At 38.5% G+C, this 16594-nt stretch overlaps 1 protein-coding gene and 1 pseudogene across 1 annotated transcript; both read left to right on the top strand.

The window, feature by feature from the left end:
- Positions 1-259: 259 nt before the first annotated feature.
- On the top strand, positions 260-3147 carry LOC120183403 (MO25-like protein At2g03410; the record flags this gene model as incomplete). Its single annotated transcript, XM_039188107.1, has 6 exons — positions 260-381; positions 1156-1249; positions 1304-1372; positions 1565-1624; positions 2885-2987; positions 3092-3147. Coding segments are annotated over 6 exons (504 nt in total), but the record flags the coding sequence as incomplete, so codon positions are not given.
- Positions 3148-4289: 1142 nt separating this feature from the next.
- LOC120183394 lies at positions 4290-6818 on the top strand (annotated as a pseudogene).
- The last annotated feature ends 9776 nt before the right edge of the window (positions 6819-16594 follow it).

The following is a 16594-nucleotide window of genomic DNA, read 5'->3' as shown; positions in this document are numbered from 1 at the left end:
TATCATGATATTTGAGTACAAAATAGTTACACTTGATATATATTAATATTCAAAACAATGCGCCTCGCATATGAAAAGCGCGCACCTGCGTCTAGGCTCCAGGGACCTTTTGTGCCTTGGTGCGCCTTGCGCCCTTAAAACCAAGATACGGATTTACTATGATTTGGTTTTGATAACCAAATTTACCGTAGCGTGAGTTATTATTGCAGCTGTGTTGAACTTATTTTAATTGTTGCTCTTTGGACTTTGATAATTCGAGAGGAAGGCGAGGAAAGATGCAACTCAAGTTGTTGCAAATTTGCAAAGGCAACAAGTGAATTCACGGTTGATTGCTTCTGATTACTTGGAGGCGAAGGATCTCATGGATGTTTTAATAGCAGGGTAAGTGGCAATCTGAAAAGATTTACAGATGTTAAGATCTTCTGTTACTATCTTTTTAATTTTCTTGTTGGTGTTAGAGTTCAGTATGACTTTATTAGCTCCTTGTATCTTTGTCTCTTTGTTGTTTTCATCAACATAAGGCAAGAGCTAAGATTATGAGTTATGATGGTTTTCAGTATTATGTTTTATTCTTTAATTAAGAAAAACAAATTTGGAGGTACTTTGTTAATGGATTCTACTTATTGACCAAATCACATGTGTTCCAACATTTGCCTGGTTTATATTGAAGCTAGAATTCAATATTGTGTATGAGATCTAATAATGCTGCCTTTTGGTTATGCTGTCAAATTGAGCTTATTTTGTATCTATTATCTTTTAAGTCTTAAGTTTTGTATTTTCAGTTATGAGAACCAGACATGGCTTTGCATTATGGTACAATGTTGAGAGAATGCATACGGAATCAGACTGTTGCAAGGTACATAGTCATCGACCTAGTTAATTCATACCTTAATGATTTGGCTTCTTAACCTTTAGTGAATATATGATGCCCCAAGTCATTTCTACTTCCTCTATCTAATCCGCCAATGTTTTTCAAAATGTTTGTACTCAAGAGGCAATCTTGTCCTTACTTACATTTGAAAGCTTTTCCTTTTTCCTTTACATTTTTATTGGGAGCCTCATCTCGTAATTTTTTAGTAAAAGAAATCAAAATAATTGAAGATTTTCTGATATACTAATTCCTGACTGTAACACGTTTTGTCATTTTTTTAACAGATGTGTTTTGGAGTCACAGCACATGAAGAAATTTTTTGACTATATACAACTTCCAAATTTCGATATTTCTGCTGATGCTGCTGCAACTTTTAAGGTTGATAACTGCAGATCTAATTAATGTTAAAATAATCGTTCTTTCTTCTCTCAGTTTCTTTCTGTATTTTCTTGTTGCACTTCTGAATCTGCATTTGCAATGAATCCTGTTTCAGAACAACCTGTTTTGAAGTAGGGATCTGATTTGCTTTTCAATCTTATATTGTTAAAACGGAGGTCTTTTCATTTTCAGTACATCAAGAAAGTTGTTTTGTTGATGTTGAGTCATCATGGCATGAATTCCTCCGTTCTTTCTTCATAAAAATATCGTGTAAACTTCAGATGTCATGTCATGTAACATTATGTTTTCTTGCAGGAGCTCTTGACAAGGCATAAGTCCACTGTGGCTGAGTTTCTTTCTAGGAACTATGACTGGGTAAGTGTTGTTCCTCCTGTATCGTTGTCCTTAAATTGTGAATTTGTTATTTTATACTTGAAGAATCATGTCAGTCCATAATTATTGGTAGAGCTTGTAAATTGTTCCATTAGAAGCACATTATTCTCTTCCATGTTTGACTAGATGTTTCAATCACAAGGTTTAATTGTAATGATGCTAAAGATAGCTACAATAGAATTCTCTAAATTTCATCTCCATGCCTTTTTATGTTTGAAAGTTTTTATTTATTGAAGCTCATGAACTCAGCCGTGTTTGTTGTTTCAGTTCTTTGCTGAATATAACCGAAGTTGCTGGAATCTAGCAACTATATTACTAGAAGACAAGCAATCAAGGTACGACCCTTCATAAATTAAAAAGAAAACGAGTATTACTTCAATTTCCTCCCAATCAAAACAAAAGGTTGGTGCTTCTAAACATGCTTTACTTCACATTAGTATGCCAAAGGGTTCATTGCTGATTCAAACTGAAAGTATAAGTTCTAATAAGTTTGAATAATGGAATAATAGTGGCACCATTCTGGGATTTAACATCAATAGTTGCTAAGAGATGAATGACCAAAAGTGCTGGTTTAGATTTTATATCTCAATCAAATTGAAGTTCCTATTTAAATGTTGACATAGTAGTATGGCTGTTTATTTCTAAGTTTGCTAAATAAGATATGGCAGTAGTAATTGCAGTTGTAATTTTCTTTGCTAAGGAGACCTGTCATAATTATATTTCCTCTCTTAATGCCACAGTTGTTGGGAGATATTTGTTGGACCGGTCAAATTCTGAGTCATGACCAGATACGTGAGCTCAAGGGATAATTTAAGGATTCTCATGAATCTTCTAAGGGTATGAAAACTTCTCAGTCTTGCTTTCGTTTTTCTTTATCCCTCATTACTATGGAACGATCAAATTTTCTAAGACTCTGATGTGTTGGATGTTATTCTATTATACTATCCTACATGAAATAGCTCTCAGATGAGTCACTATCGACTATTGTAAAAATGTGCAGCATATATTAACAAATATATGATTATGCATGTAGCTGCAACTTCTGAGATTTCCTATTCAAGTATTAAAGATCAACTACAATGTTAAAGTACTAAACGGTGAATTCATGTATACACAGGAATCGAGCAAGAGCATCCAAATAGAAGCTTTTCATGTTTCAAGGTACGGTGCTAATTTCTTCTCCTCCGGGGCACTCTTGATACATTAAGTTGCTTACAATATCCTTTGTGTATGTCTCGACAGTTGTTTGCTGCGAACCAGAACAAGCCTCCAGACATTTTTAGCATACTGGTTGCAAATAAAAGCAAGCTTCTACGTTTGTTTGCAGACTTCAAGACCGATAAAGGTGCGAATAAGAAGCACATGTAACATTACTTTTGCTTGAAATAGATTTAGGCTCAGCAATTCCTATTATAGTTTGGAGTGTTGATGGATTATCATGTCGTGCAGAGGATGAACGTTTGAGGCAGACAAGGCTCAAGTGTGAAAGAAATCGCTTCCCTTGAGCTTAGAGACCGGCCAGAGTGAGCTCTTGTATACTCAGAATCGAATAACGATCTCCTAGTCGTAGACTTGTAGTACTTTCGGAAGGGCATGTAATATGTAAAAAAGAAGGCTTTCATTTCTGTTTCCTCGGTCATAGAATCTTATTGTCTCTGTGTGTGGGGATGATTGCCGACATAAACATCGGCTGACCAAAAAAAAACGATAGGTAGGGTGGATATAACATAATATTATGTATTGGAATAAGATGATTCGATCAATCGAGATAGATCGATTCAGCTCTACATTGGTGATTCTTAATGCTTGTTCTGGTTGTTAATGGTTATGTGCTCACCGTTCCAAATTTGACCGTTCTTCCAGGTGTGCATTGACCGTACTTCCAGGGATTGGCACACGGATTGTTTACAGTTATCTATTTGGTAGTTATGAGATTCGAAATTTCGAATTGAATAAGGCATAAATATTGTTTAAGTTCAAACTTTAAAGCAATGTTGCAAATAGGAAACACATTTGTTGATGAAACGTATACTATTACGACTAACACTAATGCTGATAAAAGCAGAATCGAATATATCAGTGGATTGAATCAGTAATCGGTTATTTTATTGATTTAATTACGTATTGGTTTAAGCATAGAATGGATGTTACTACAAATCGACCTTGATGTATCATAATGAAGATTAGGTACAAAGTATGCGTGACATTATCTGATGCGAATTATTATTTGTTTTGAAGGTAAAATAAAAATTTAACCTATTGATAAAAAATTGGTCTGATCGGATTTAGAAGGGAAGTTGGGAAGGAACCTTCAGTTGATGTCCCGTTTTCGTTTCATGTAGCTTTCAAATCAGAAAAATGGGTGGCAGGCACATTGGAGCATTCGCCGAATCTCCTTTGATCTTGCAACAGCTACAGTTTCATCACGGGATAAGTAAAAGGTCAATTCTGTTGTTAGTCCCTGTTTATATGAAGTCGTAATTTAGCACTTATATTCGAATTTGCTTGATTTATGTATTTTAGTTAAAATACTAAAAATAATCAAATTAAAAACCATACGTAAATCTAGTACAGTTATTAATCACAGAATAATGTGAAGAAGTAAAGGGCATTTATTTCCAGTAAATAGTATAAACCAGCACACGAGTCTCCTTTTGTTTGTTAACTCTGCTGCTTGTTCTTCGTATCTGAAATTCTCTCCTACCCGATTTCCAAAACACCCACAAATCCATCATCGATTATTATTTCTTAAATTCTCTGTAACCAACCATTTTAACATGGCTGACAATGGTAGGAACTTGATTAATTCGCTTTTCTCTATTTTTTTTCTTTATCTTATTTATATTTCCCTTTCTGGGATTTCGATTTCTTGTTCATAATCCTTTTTCTTTCGTAAATTCTGTGGATTTCAGGTTCCAATGAAGAGTTCTTGGCAACTGCAGTCGATGCAGCTAAGAAAGCCGGCGAGGTTCATTAAAAAAAGTTTCATCTTCATTTTCTTCTTCTTTCGCAATTTACTTCATCGATTTGTTCACTTCATTTCTCTCACCTTTTTTATTCGATGTTTTAAAGATAATTCGTAAAGGATTTACCAACCAAGAACGTGGAGCATAAAGGCCAGGTCTTTCTTTATTTTCTCTCTCTAATTCTTTATTTTTTTGGTCATTTCTGGTTAGCTTACTATGAAAAACATATATGCTGATAAGGGTATTTAAAATTATTAATGTTGGTTTATTATTATGGTTAAACTAATGCACTCGTTGATTAGTGCTAGAGTAGCTGATGAAACTGTGTTTATCTAATCTTATTAGAGGTTCTTGGGTTGATTTTTCACTACATTTCAAATTGATTGTGATTCTATATTTTAAATTGTAGAAACTACTACTTTCCTATTTAGAAATGAAAATGGCTACTTAAAAGTTGCTTATTTGATCTAAATCCAGGTGGATTTGGTCACAGAGACTGATAAGGCATGTGAGGACCTTGTTTTAATCATATGAAGCAGCATTACCCTCTCATAAGGTTAGCGATTTTTCTTTATCTAATTACTACCATGTATCTATCAAGGTTCGAATACAGTGTTCTCGGAAGTAAATGCTGTTTGTTTTAGTTCATTGGGGAAGAAACCACTGCTGCTTTTGGTACATCAGAGCTGACTGAGCCTACTTGGATAGTTGATCCTCTTGATGGAACAACTAATTTTGTGCACGGTAAAGGCTTTTTTTACTTGTCTTATATTCAAGTCTTTGGTGTTCGTGTTCGGTCATTTTCATGTTGATCGTTTGCAATTGTGTAGGTTTCCATTCGTGTGCGTATCCATTGGTTTTACTGTTGGGAAAGCTCCTACAGTTGGTGTTGTTTACAATCCAATAATGAATGAGGTGAGAATTGCCCTTTAAGAAGACTTTTAAAAAAAGCTTAAATCTAGAGTTTTGTCTTTCTTTATCACAAGTTAAACATATGTTACCGGGTTTATGGCATGCAGCTCTTTACTGCTGTACTTGGAAAAGGTGCTTTTCTCAATGGGACCCCTATAAAAGGTGAATCTAATGCTCTATGATTACTATATATAGGTCCTTAAACTTGAACTGAAATCTCTTAAAGATTTGTTCTTCTGCTCTGAAATTTTGCAGTGTCATCTCAAAACGAACTCGTTAAGTCTCTACTTGCAACAGAGGTTTGGAGCTTATTTTGATCTGAAATTTCATTTAACTTATTTGTTTCTTTGTTGGGTGTAACTGAACTTCGTAATGTTTGGCTCCAGTTTCTAATCCTGTATTAGAAAATATTATCATGTTACTGCTGGCTGGTTGTTAGCTGATAATAGTAGGGACTATTCGACATAATTAAGATAGGAGAGTTTTGTAAGGATGTAAAAGCTTGACTAAATTTTTCATGTTGAGCAGGTTGGACAAAACGAGATGTGTTAACGGTGGATACTACTACAAATCGAATCAATAACTTACTTTTCAAGGTAACCTGAAACTGGTGATTTTTTCCTTCTTTGTTACTATATGTGCAAACTAGAAATACATAGCGATTTTCTTTGAATAAAAGGTGAGATCACTTCGGATGAGTGGTTCATGTGCATTGAACCTTTGTGGAATCGCATGTGGAAGGCTTGACCTGTTTTACGAACTTGGCTATGGTGGCCCATGGTATGTTTTTAATCATTTCAATATTTGATGAAGGTCAGAGTTCGGTAAATAATTGACAGTGTCTGCCTCTTTGTTCAGGGATGTGGCAGCTGGTGCTTTAATCGTTAAAGAAGCTGGAGGCCTTGTTTATGATCCGTATGAAGCTAACACGTTTAACCAAGCATATCTTTGTATTTCATTTTGTAATCTAAACTGAAAGTTTATATTTGATGTTAACTGGTTTCGGCTTTTTTTTTTGGTTCAGGTTTGGTAAAGATTTCGAAATCACAGTTCCAAAAGTTGCTGCTTCAAATCCATTCCTCAAAGATGCATTTGTCGAGGTTTTGAAGCAAATGGAATGAGGCTGCTCTCATGTGTAATCTATCATTATTTGATATGCAGACGTTACTTTGTTCTTGTTGGGGAAGATTGTTGAAAACATTTATATTCTTGAGGGGAAAGCCTATGCCCTATATTGAGCTTATAACTCGCTTCATTGCATTTGCCAATATAAATTTGCTTTTGTTGAATGATTGTTAGTTGGTGATTGATCAAGTTTACCGGAGTCGAAAACAATCTATTGGGAAATTATAGTAAATTACAGACCATTGTTGTTCGAATCAGACCGGACTGGTCGGTTGAATGGGAAACAAGTGTGTAACCCCCTAGACCTGGTCTGTGAGTTAGACCCAAACCTAAGTGGTCACATATCCCATTCAGAGGTTTTTTTTTTTTTTTTCCACTTATAGGACGATAAATATAATATAGAACATAATATATAATACAAATATGTCCAAAACGATAATAAAATACATGTCACCAAACATAACCAAAAAAAACATATAAATATATGTTCGTACAAAATAAAGTAGTTGATTTTCTCCTGATGCCAAATCTGCTAGCTTACGGTCTGCTGTTATCTGAAAAATGTTAAAATTTACAGAATGAGCTAAAAAGCCCAGTGTGTTCCATACAGTGTATATAAAAACATACTGATAAAAATATTCCAGTAAAGTCGGTTTATGCAATCATGTCGTAAAAAAAATATGAACACTACCCCCAGCCCATCACAACAGAATGTGTAGGTTCCCCAGAACCATACACCCAGCCCACACAACAAATAAGGCCCTGAGCACAAAGCCGAGGAACCTACGGATATACTTCCTTCAACGATACCCCCCAATGATGGAGATGTTCATGAATGTATTTGAATGAAAACAATGATTAAATCTTTAAAACATAAAAGTGTTCATGCTTAACAATAATATACAGAAATACGGAAATCAGAAGACAAGTCAGTAGTATACAGAATTTCAGATATCGAATATTCAATATTCAGAAGATCGGTATAAAATACCGTAACCAGAATTCATTTCAGAAATATGTGGCAAATCAGATGTCATATACATAATGTTCAGATGTATATTTTAAAACAGAAATAATTAACACTGTCGGGAAACACACCTGTAACAGTCTGAGAAATCAGATAGGGAAGCCTATTGCTGGGTCTGTCGATCACGTTCTGCTGCAGCGCTAGATCCTACGAATTGGAAAAATCCATATTGGAATCCTAATATAAATAATCTAAATATTATTTAAATAATATACAGAAACCTACGGGTAATTCTCGTAGTACGCGGTTCAGGCTGATCTAACGAACGGATAATCCGGACCTAATTGATCCTTGTTCAGGTGAAACACGAGTACCTTCATAAAATATTTTATTGAATAAATCCTTTACCAAATATCGTTTAAATAATCAAATATTAAAATATTAAGCCTTTTGGGTTTACAAGCTCGATTCGGGAATTTCGGGTCAGAATTTGGCAAAACGGACTTCGGAATCAAATTCAGGACGTCGAAAAATATAAAGTATGACCTTCCGAAATTTCGAATTCTTGGTCAAAATTAAAGTCAACGGGGTTGATTGACGATTTGGAGACTTTCGGGTTTGAATTTAGCAAAACGGACCCCAAAAACGGATTCGGAACGTCGAAAACTATCAGGATAGGTATTCTTGGTCAAAAACAAAGGTCGTCTAATAGCTGGTCAAAGCCGGTCAAAGTTCTGGTCAAAGGAGGTCAACAAACTGTCAAACATTTTACACAAATAGCACCCTTTTTAAAAAAATTACCAAAATAGCACCCATTTCGAATTAATTCCCAGAATAGCACCAAAACCGAATTAATTCCCAGAATAGCACCGGTCAACGGTCAACGGGTCGGGTCGGGTCAACGGGTCGGGTAAACGGGTAAACGGGTCGTGACCGGTCAAACCGGTCAAAACCGGTTAAACCGGTCAAAACCGGTTTCCAGCGTTCACTCGCCTGCGGCGGCGCGTGTGGGCGCGTGCGACGTCCTCCGGGGCTCTAAAAATCACGGAAAAATTTCTAAAAATTATTTTGAGCGATTTCGAGATACTTACAAAGATCGGTTCAAATTTTTGAACGGCGGAGAGCTCGATTTCGACTCGGCCGAATCTTGACTGATCCACCTCCCCACGCGCCGCCGTCAACGGAGATCGAGGATGACACCGGCGGACTCGGAACGGCACAAGGAACACGATGGTGCGGGAGGTGTCGTAAAAGGAGCAACGATCGACGATGAATTTAGGATTTTCTAGGCGATTGAGCTTAAAAAAAACGTCGATGCTTTGACTTGAAATTCACGACGTTTGGCAGTGTTTCGCTTCAATTAAATTGAGGGGATTGTTCCTGACTCGATAACGAACACGATGGTACTTTCAAAACGACGATCGGAATTCGGACGGTGTCAGAATCGTCGTCGGAAGTTGAGGTGCGTGGGGTAAAAACTTAGCAAATTGTTCTGGTATGAAACCAGAATCAATTTGCACGCATATAAGAAGAAGAACATCTGCCGACACTCCTTGGCATTATTCAGTGATTGGTCACTGAATTTCCTCCACTTTTTAAAACATGCTACAAGTTTTAAAAACTTCCAATTAAATCCTCAAATTTCACCAATTAACTTAATTAAAACCTCAATTCCCAATTAAATATTATTTTAAAATTTTCGGGTTGTTACAATTCTCCCCCTCTACAAGAAATTTCGTCCTCGAAATTTACCTTATGAAAACAGATGAGGAAATTGGATCTCCATGACTCCAATGTCTCCCAAGTAGCTTCTGAGGGGCTACTATTACTCCACTGAACTTTGACCATTGGAATACGCCTATTCCGAAGAACTCGCTCATCCCTCTCTAAAACCTGAACAGGCTCCTCCTCATATGACAAATCAGGTCTCAGCTCTACCTCATCAACCTGAATGATATGATCTGGATTTGGACGGTATCGCCTCAACATAGAAACATGAAAAACATTATGAATACGACTGAGCTGGGAAGGCAACTCAAGCTGATAAGCAACAGGTCCAACTTTCTTCAGAATACGATACGGCCCAATAAATCGCGGACTCAGTTTACCTTTACGTCCAAATCTCAATACCTTCTTCCATGGAGATACCTTGAGAAAAACCTGATCTTCAACCTCAAACTCGATATCCTTACGTCGCTTATCTGCGTGACTTCTGCCTATCAAATGCCTCTCTAAGCGATCACGGATCAGTCTGACAGTATCTTCAGTTTCTCGAACCAAATCTGGACCCAAAGTTTTTCTATCATGTAACTCTGTCCAACATATAGGAGTACGACATCTACGTCCATACAGAGCCTCGTACGGTGCCATGTGAATACTTGCCTGATAACCATTATTGTAAGCAAACTCAGCTAATGGCAAGAAATCTTCCCAACTACCACGGAAATCAATCACACAGCCCCGTAACATATCCTCCAACACCTGAATCACTCGCTCAGACTGTCCATCAGTTTGAGGATGAAAAGCTGTACTGAAATTCAAACGAGTACCCAGAGCTCGTGCAAAGCTTTCCAGAACCTGGAAGTGAATCTCGGATCTCGATCAGATATGATAGACAACGGAACACCATGAAGTCTAACGATCTCAGAAATATACAACTTAGCCAGTTTATCCAGAGAATAATTAACCCGAATAGGGATAAAGTGCGCTGACTTGGTGAGTCGATCAACAATCACCCAGATAGAATCCTTTTTGGAAGGAGTTAGAGGAAGACCAGTAACGAAGTCCATCGTAATACGCTCCCATTTCCACTCAGGAATCTTAATTGACTGTAATAATCCAGATGGATGTTGGTGCTCTGCCTTAACCTGCTGACAAGTCAAACACCTCGCCACAAAATCTGAAATATTTTTCTTCATACCAGTCCAAAAGTAGCGTTCTTTGAGATTATTGTACATTTTGTCCCCGCCAGGATGCATGGCATAAGGACTACTATGAGCTTCCTGAAGAATAACCCGTCTCAACTCATCATCTTTAGGGACGCAGTAACGACCGTGAAAACACAAAATACCATCCTGATCCACTGTATACTCCGAACTCGATCCTTGCTTAACTTGTTCAATAATGGAAAGCAACGAGTTATCAAGGAGTTGTTTAGCCTTAATCTCCTCGGCCAAAGTAGGTTTAACCTGTAACTCTGCTAACAAACTATTATCATCAAATAAGCTCAAGTTGGCAAATAAGGCTCTGAGATCTGATATCGCCTTACGGCTCAAGGCGTCTGCCACTACATTAGCCTTCCCTGGATGATATTCTATCTCAAAATCATAGTCCTTTAAAAGCTCCAACCAGCGACGCTGTCTCAAATTTAATTCTTTCTGAGTAAGCAGATACTTCAGACTCTTATGATCAGTATAGATATAACACTTTTCTCCGTAGAGGTAGTGTCTCCAGATCTTTAAAGCAAAAACCACAGCAGCTAATTCCAGATCGTGAGTAGGATAGTTACGCTCATGCGGCCTTAACTGACGTGACGCATAAGCGACAACTTTCCTATCTTGCATCAAAACACATCCTAATCCAGAATGAGAAGCATCACTGTAGACAGAAAATCCTTCCCAGATTCAGGCTGAATCAACACTGGGGCTTGAGTTAGAACAGTCTTCAATTTCTCAAAGCTAGCTTGTTGGTCCTCAGACCAGACAAATGGAACATCTTTCCTTAATAGTTTCGTCAGAGGAGCTGCAATAAGGGAGAACCCCTCAACGAAACGACGATAGTAACCAGCTAAGCCCAAGAAACTACGGATCTCAGAGACATTCTAGGTTGCTTCCAGTTCAGAATAGCCTCCACTTTGCTTGGATCCACCTGAATGCCATCAGCGGAGACGATATGTCCAAGAAAAGTCACTTCGCTGAGCCAGAACTCACACTTGCTCAACTTAGCGTATAGCTTATTCTCCTTAGAGTCTGAAGAACAATTCTTAAATGCTCCTCATGTTCTACTTCACTTCTAGAATACACCAGTATATCATCAATGAATACAACTACAAACCGGTCCAAATAAGGTCGAAACACTCTATGCATCAGATCCATAAAAGCAGCAGGGGCATTAGTTAACCCGAATGACATCACTAAAAAACTCATAGTGCCCATATCGAGTACGGAAAGCAGTTTTCGGAATATCCGAATCTTTCACTTTGAGTTGATAATAACCAGATCGTAAGTCTATCTTTGAAAAGATAGAAGCCCCTCGAAATTGGTCAAATAGATCGTCGATTCTGGGCAGAGGATATTTGTTTTTCACCGTGAGCTTGTTCAGTTTCCTATAATCGATACAGAGTCTCAACGTCCCATCTTTCTTCTTGACAAAGAGAACTGGGGCTCCCCACGGTGATACACTAGGTCGAATAAATCCCCTGTCCAACAACTCCTGAAGTTGAACTTTCAGTTCCTTAAGCTCCTTTGGGGCCATACGATAAGGAGCCATTGAAATCGGGGTGGAACCAGAATAGACTTCAATCACAAACTCGACTTCTCTATCAGGAGGTAATCCAGGTAACTCCTCGGGAAAAACATCAGAAAATTCCTTGACAATTCGGATGCTTTCAATATCGGATTGCGATCTCCTAGTGTCCAAAATATAAGCAAGAAACGCCTCGGAACCCTTCCTGATCATCTTCTCCGCTACCAAGGCAGACACAACATTCGTCAGAAATCCCCGTCGTTCCCCAATCATTACAATCTTTCGATTATCTGGGGTCTTCAGAACAGCTCTCTTAGTCTCAAAATCAATATTTACTCGATGTTTGTCCAACCAATCTACGCCAAGAATCAAATCGAACTCTTCAAAGGGTAACTCCATCAGGTCAGCCAGAAAAATCTCCCCATTGATCTCTATAGGGCACTCTCTAAAAATACGATCCAACACAATAGATTGACCTAAGGGACTTTGAACTATCACTGAACGCTCAGTATTCTTAACAGGAATATTTAGACCCTCAGAAACGGAATGTGATACATAGGAATTTGTAGAGCCACTATCAAACAATGCAAAGTATGGAACTGAATGAATAGTAACAGTACCTGCAGTCACATCAGGCCCATCTCGATCTTGTCGAAGTCTAGCAGTGTAAACCAATGCAGGTTGTCTGGCTTCAGATCTGATTGGACCCCTACTCTGAGATGCTCGGCCTCTATTAGCCGATCCAGGTGCTCTCTCCTGAGTACGACCACCTACAGGAGTCTGAACAGTACTCTGAGTACGAGCGGGAGTACGAGCTGGCGTCTGAACTGTAGTAACTGATAATGGACAATCCCTTATAAAATGGTCACCAGAACCACATTTAAAACAGGTACCAAATTTTCTCCTGCATTCCCCAGGATGAGGTTTTCCACAATAATTACATGGCTGCGAACCAGAATCAACAGGTCTAGAAGATTGAATAGCTGAAGAACTGGATGCTACAGGCCTGGCACTTGCACTACCTCTCTGAAAAGATTCACCCTGCCCCTCTTGCTAGGATGTGCAGAAGAATTAACAGAACCAGAAGGCCTCCTGAATCGGGTTTGAGCTCGATCACTATCTCTCCGATGCTCCATACCCAGTCGCTCTATTTCCTCAGCAGTCTTGGCTATCTCAACCAAAGCATCAAAATTCCTCTCGGTGAGTAGCGACTCGACTCCTGATTTCATACCTGAGTCTATTCTCGAACCTCAAGCATCGATCTGTCTCGGTATCCACAAGTCCAGGAGCATATCGGCTCAATCGGATAAATTCAACCTCATAATCCATAACAGACATATTACCCTGCTCCAGATTCTGAAAACTCCTGGCGTCGCTCCTGCAGATATCTCTCTCCGATGTAGCGACTTCGGAAGCGCGTCTTGAAAAGATCCCATGTTAATTGGTTCCTCGGAATACTACCAGAAATGGATTGCCACCATCTGAAGCTTTCTTTCTTCAACATAGTTAGGGCCCCCTTTAACTTTTGCTCAGGTCTGAGGTCCATCTCATCCATAATCCTTTCTGTGTCCTCCAGCCAATACTCAGCGTCTGTCGGAGGTCCACCAGTAATACCCTCGAATGGTACTACACCAGCAGCAACCAGAGAATTTGAGATCTCCACTGCAGTCATGTTACTAGGGGCTCTAGCAGCTCTCTGAAACATGCGGAAGATAGCTCTATTAATGGCGTCTTCATTCATCTCAGAATCCTCATCTTCAGTGATGGGAGGGTCTCTCATAGGAGTAAACTGATCATCATGAGAAAGAGTCGGATCTACTTGCGGAACAGGAGGATCACGTGCTGACATCGGATCTTCTATCGTAACAGAAGGTCGAGTGACTCGCCCTCTACCACGTCCACGTCCTGTCCTACGACCTCTAGCAGTATTCATCGTTGGATCTATAAGGCTCTACAGAAGAATTTGAAACATATGTCAGATTAGCATCAGGGATCTCGATAAAACTTTAAATCATAACATAAGGTGACATTTTTTTTTTATTTCTTAAAAATTCAAAGTTTAGGACCCATATACAGTCCGAGTATTTAAAACCGAAAGCTCTGATACCACCAAATGTAACCCCCTAGACCTGGTCTGTGAGTTAGACCCAAACCTAAGTGGTCACATATCCCATTCAGAGGTTTTTTTTTTTTTTTCCACTTATAGGACGATAAATATAATATAGAACATAATATTAATAATACAAATATGTCCAAAACGATAATAAAATACATGTCACCAAACATAACCAAAAAAAAACATATAGAAATATATGTTCGTACAAAATAAAGTAGTTGATTTCTCCTGATGCCAAATCTGCTAGCTTACGGTCTGCTGTTATCTGAAAAATGTTAAAATTTACAGAATGAGCTAAAAAGCCCAGTGTGTTCCATACAGTGTATATAAAAACATACTGATAAAAATATTCCAGTAAAGTCGGTTTATGCAATCATGTCGTAAAAAAAAATATGAACACTACCCCCAGCCCATCACAACAGAATGTGTAGGTTCCCCAGAACCATACACCCAGCCCACACAACAAATAAGGCCCTGAGCACAAAGCCGAGGAACCTACGGATATACTTCCTTCAACGATACCCCCAATGATGGAGATGTTCATGAATGTATTTGAATGAAAACAATGATTAAATCTTTAAAACATAAAGTGTTCATGCTTAACAATAAATACAGAAATACGGAAATCAGAAGACAAGTCAGTAGTATACAGAATTTCAGATATCGAATATTCAATATTCAGAAGATCGGTATAAAATACCGTAACCAGAATTCATTTCAGAAATATGTGGCAAATCAGATGTCATATACATAATGTTCAGATGTATATTTTAAAACAGAAATAATAACACTGTCGGGAAACACACCTGTAACAGTCTGAGAAATCAGATAGGGAAGCCTATTGCTGGGTCTGTCGATCACGTTCTGCTGCAGCGCTAGATCCTACGAATTGGAAAAATCCATATTGGAATCCTAATATAAATAATCTAAATATTATTTAAATAATATACAGAAACCTACGGGTAATTCTCGTAGTACGCGGTTCAGGCTGATCTAACGAACGGATAATACCGGACCTAATTGATCCTTGTTCAGGTGAAACACGAGTACCTTCATAAAATATTTTATTGAATAAATCCTTTACCAAATCTCGTTTAAATAATCAAAATATTAAAATATTAAGCCTTTTGGGTTTACAAGCTCGATTCGGGAATTTCGGGTCAGAATTTGGCAAAACGGACTTCGGAATCAAATTCAGGACGTCGAAAAATATAAAGTATGACCTTCCGAAATTTCGAATTCTTGGTCAAAATTAAAGTCAACGGGGTTGATTGACGATTTGGAGACTTTCGGGTTTGAATTTAGCAAAACGGACCCCAAAAACGGATTCGGAACGTCGAAAACTATCAGGATAGGTATTCTTGGTCAAAAACAAAGGTCGTCTAATAGCTGGTCAAAGCCGGTCAAAGTTCTGGTCAAAGGAGGTCAACAAACTGTCAAACATTTTACACAAATAGCACCCTTTTTAAAAAAATTACCAAAATAGCACCCATTTCGAATTAATTCCCAGAATAGCACCAAAACCGAATTAATTCCCAGAATAGCACCGGTCAACGGTCAACGGGTCGGGTCGGGTCAACGGGTCGGGTAAACGGGTAAACGGGTCGTGACCGGTCAAACCGGTCAAAACCGGTTCAAAACCGGTTAAACCGGTCAAAACCGGTTTCCAGCGTTCACTCGCCTGGGCGGCGCGTGTGGGCGCGTGCGACGTCCTCCGGGGCTCTAAAAATCACGGAAAAATTTCTAAAAATTATTTTGAGCGATTTCGAGATACTTACAAAGATCGGTTCAAATTTTTGAACGGCGGAGAGCTCGATTTCGACTCGGCCGAATCTTTGACTGATCCACCTCCCCACGCGCCGCCGTCAACGGAGATCGAGGATGACACCGGCGGACTCGGAACGGCACAAGGAACACGATGGTGCGGGAGGTGTCGTAAAAGGAGCAACGATCGACGATGAATTTAGGATTTTCTAGGCGATTGAGCTTAAAAAAAAACGTCGATGCTTTGACTTGAAATTCACGACGTTTGGCAGTGTTTCGCTTCAATTAAATTGAGGGGATTGTTCCTGACTCGATAACGAACACGATGGTACTTTCAAAACGACGATCGGAATTCGGACGGTGTCAGAATCGTCGTCGGAAGTTGAGGTGCGTGGGGTAAAAACTTAGCAAATTGTTCTGGTATGAAACCAGAATCAATTTGCACGCATATAAGAAGAAGAACAATCTGCCGACACTCCTTGGCATTATTCAGTGATTGGTCACTGAATTTCCTCCACTTTTTAAAACATGCTACAAGTTTTAAAAACTTCCAATTAAATCCTCAAATTTCACCAATTAACTTAATTAAAACCTCAATTCCCAATTAAATATTATTTTAAAATTTTCGGGTTGTTACA

This window comes from Hibiscus syriacus, unplaced genomic scaffold (assembly GCF_006381635.1).
Source record: "Hibiscus syriacus cultivar Baekdansim isolate YM2019G1 unplaced genomic scaffold, ASM638163v2 tig00112761_pilon, whole genome shotgun sequence".
Lineage (NCBI taxonomy): Eukaryota > Viridiplantae > Streptophyta > Magnoliopsida > Malvales > Malvaceae > Hibiscus > Hibiscus syriacus.
The sequence above is the reverse complement of the archived record's forward strand: the minus strand, read 5'-3'. Positions and strand labels throughout refer to the sequence as shown.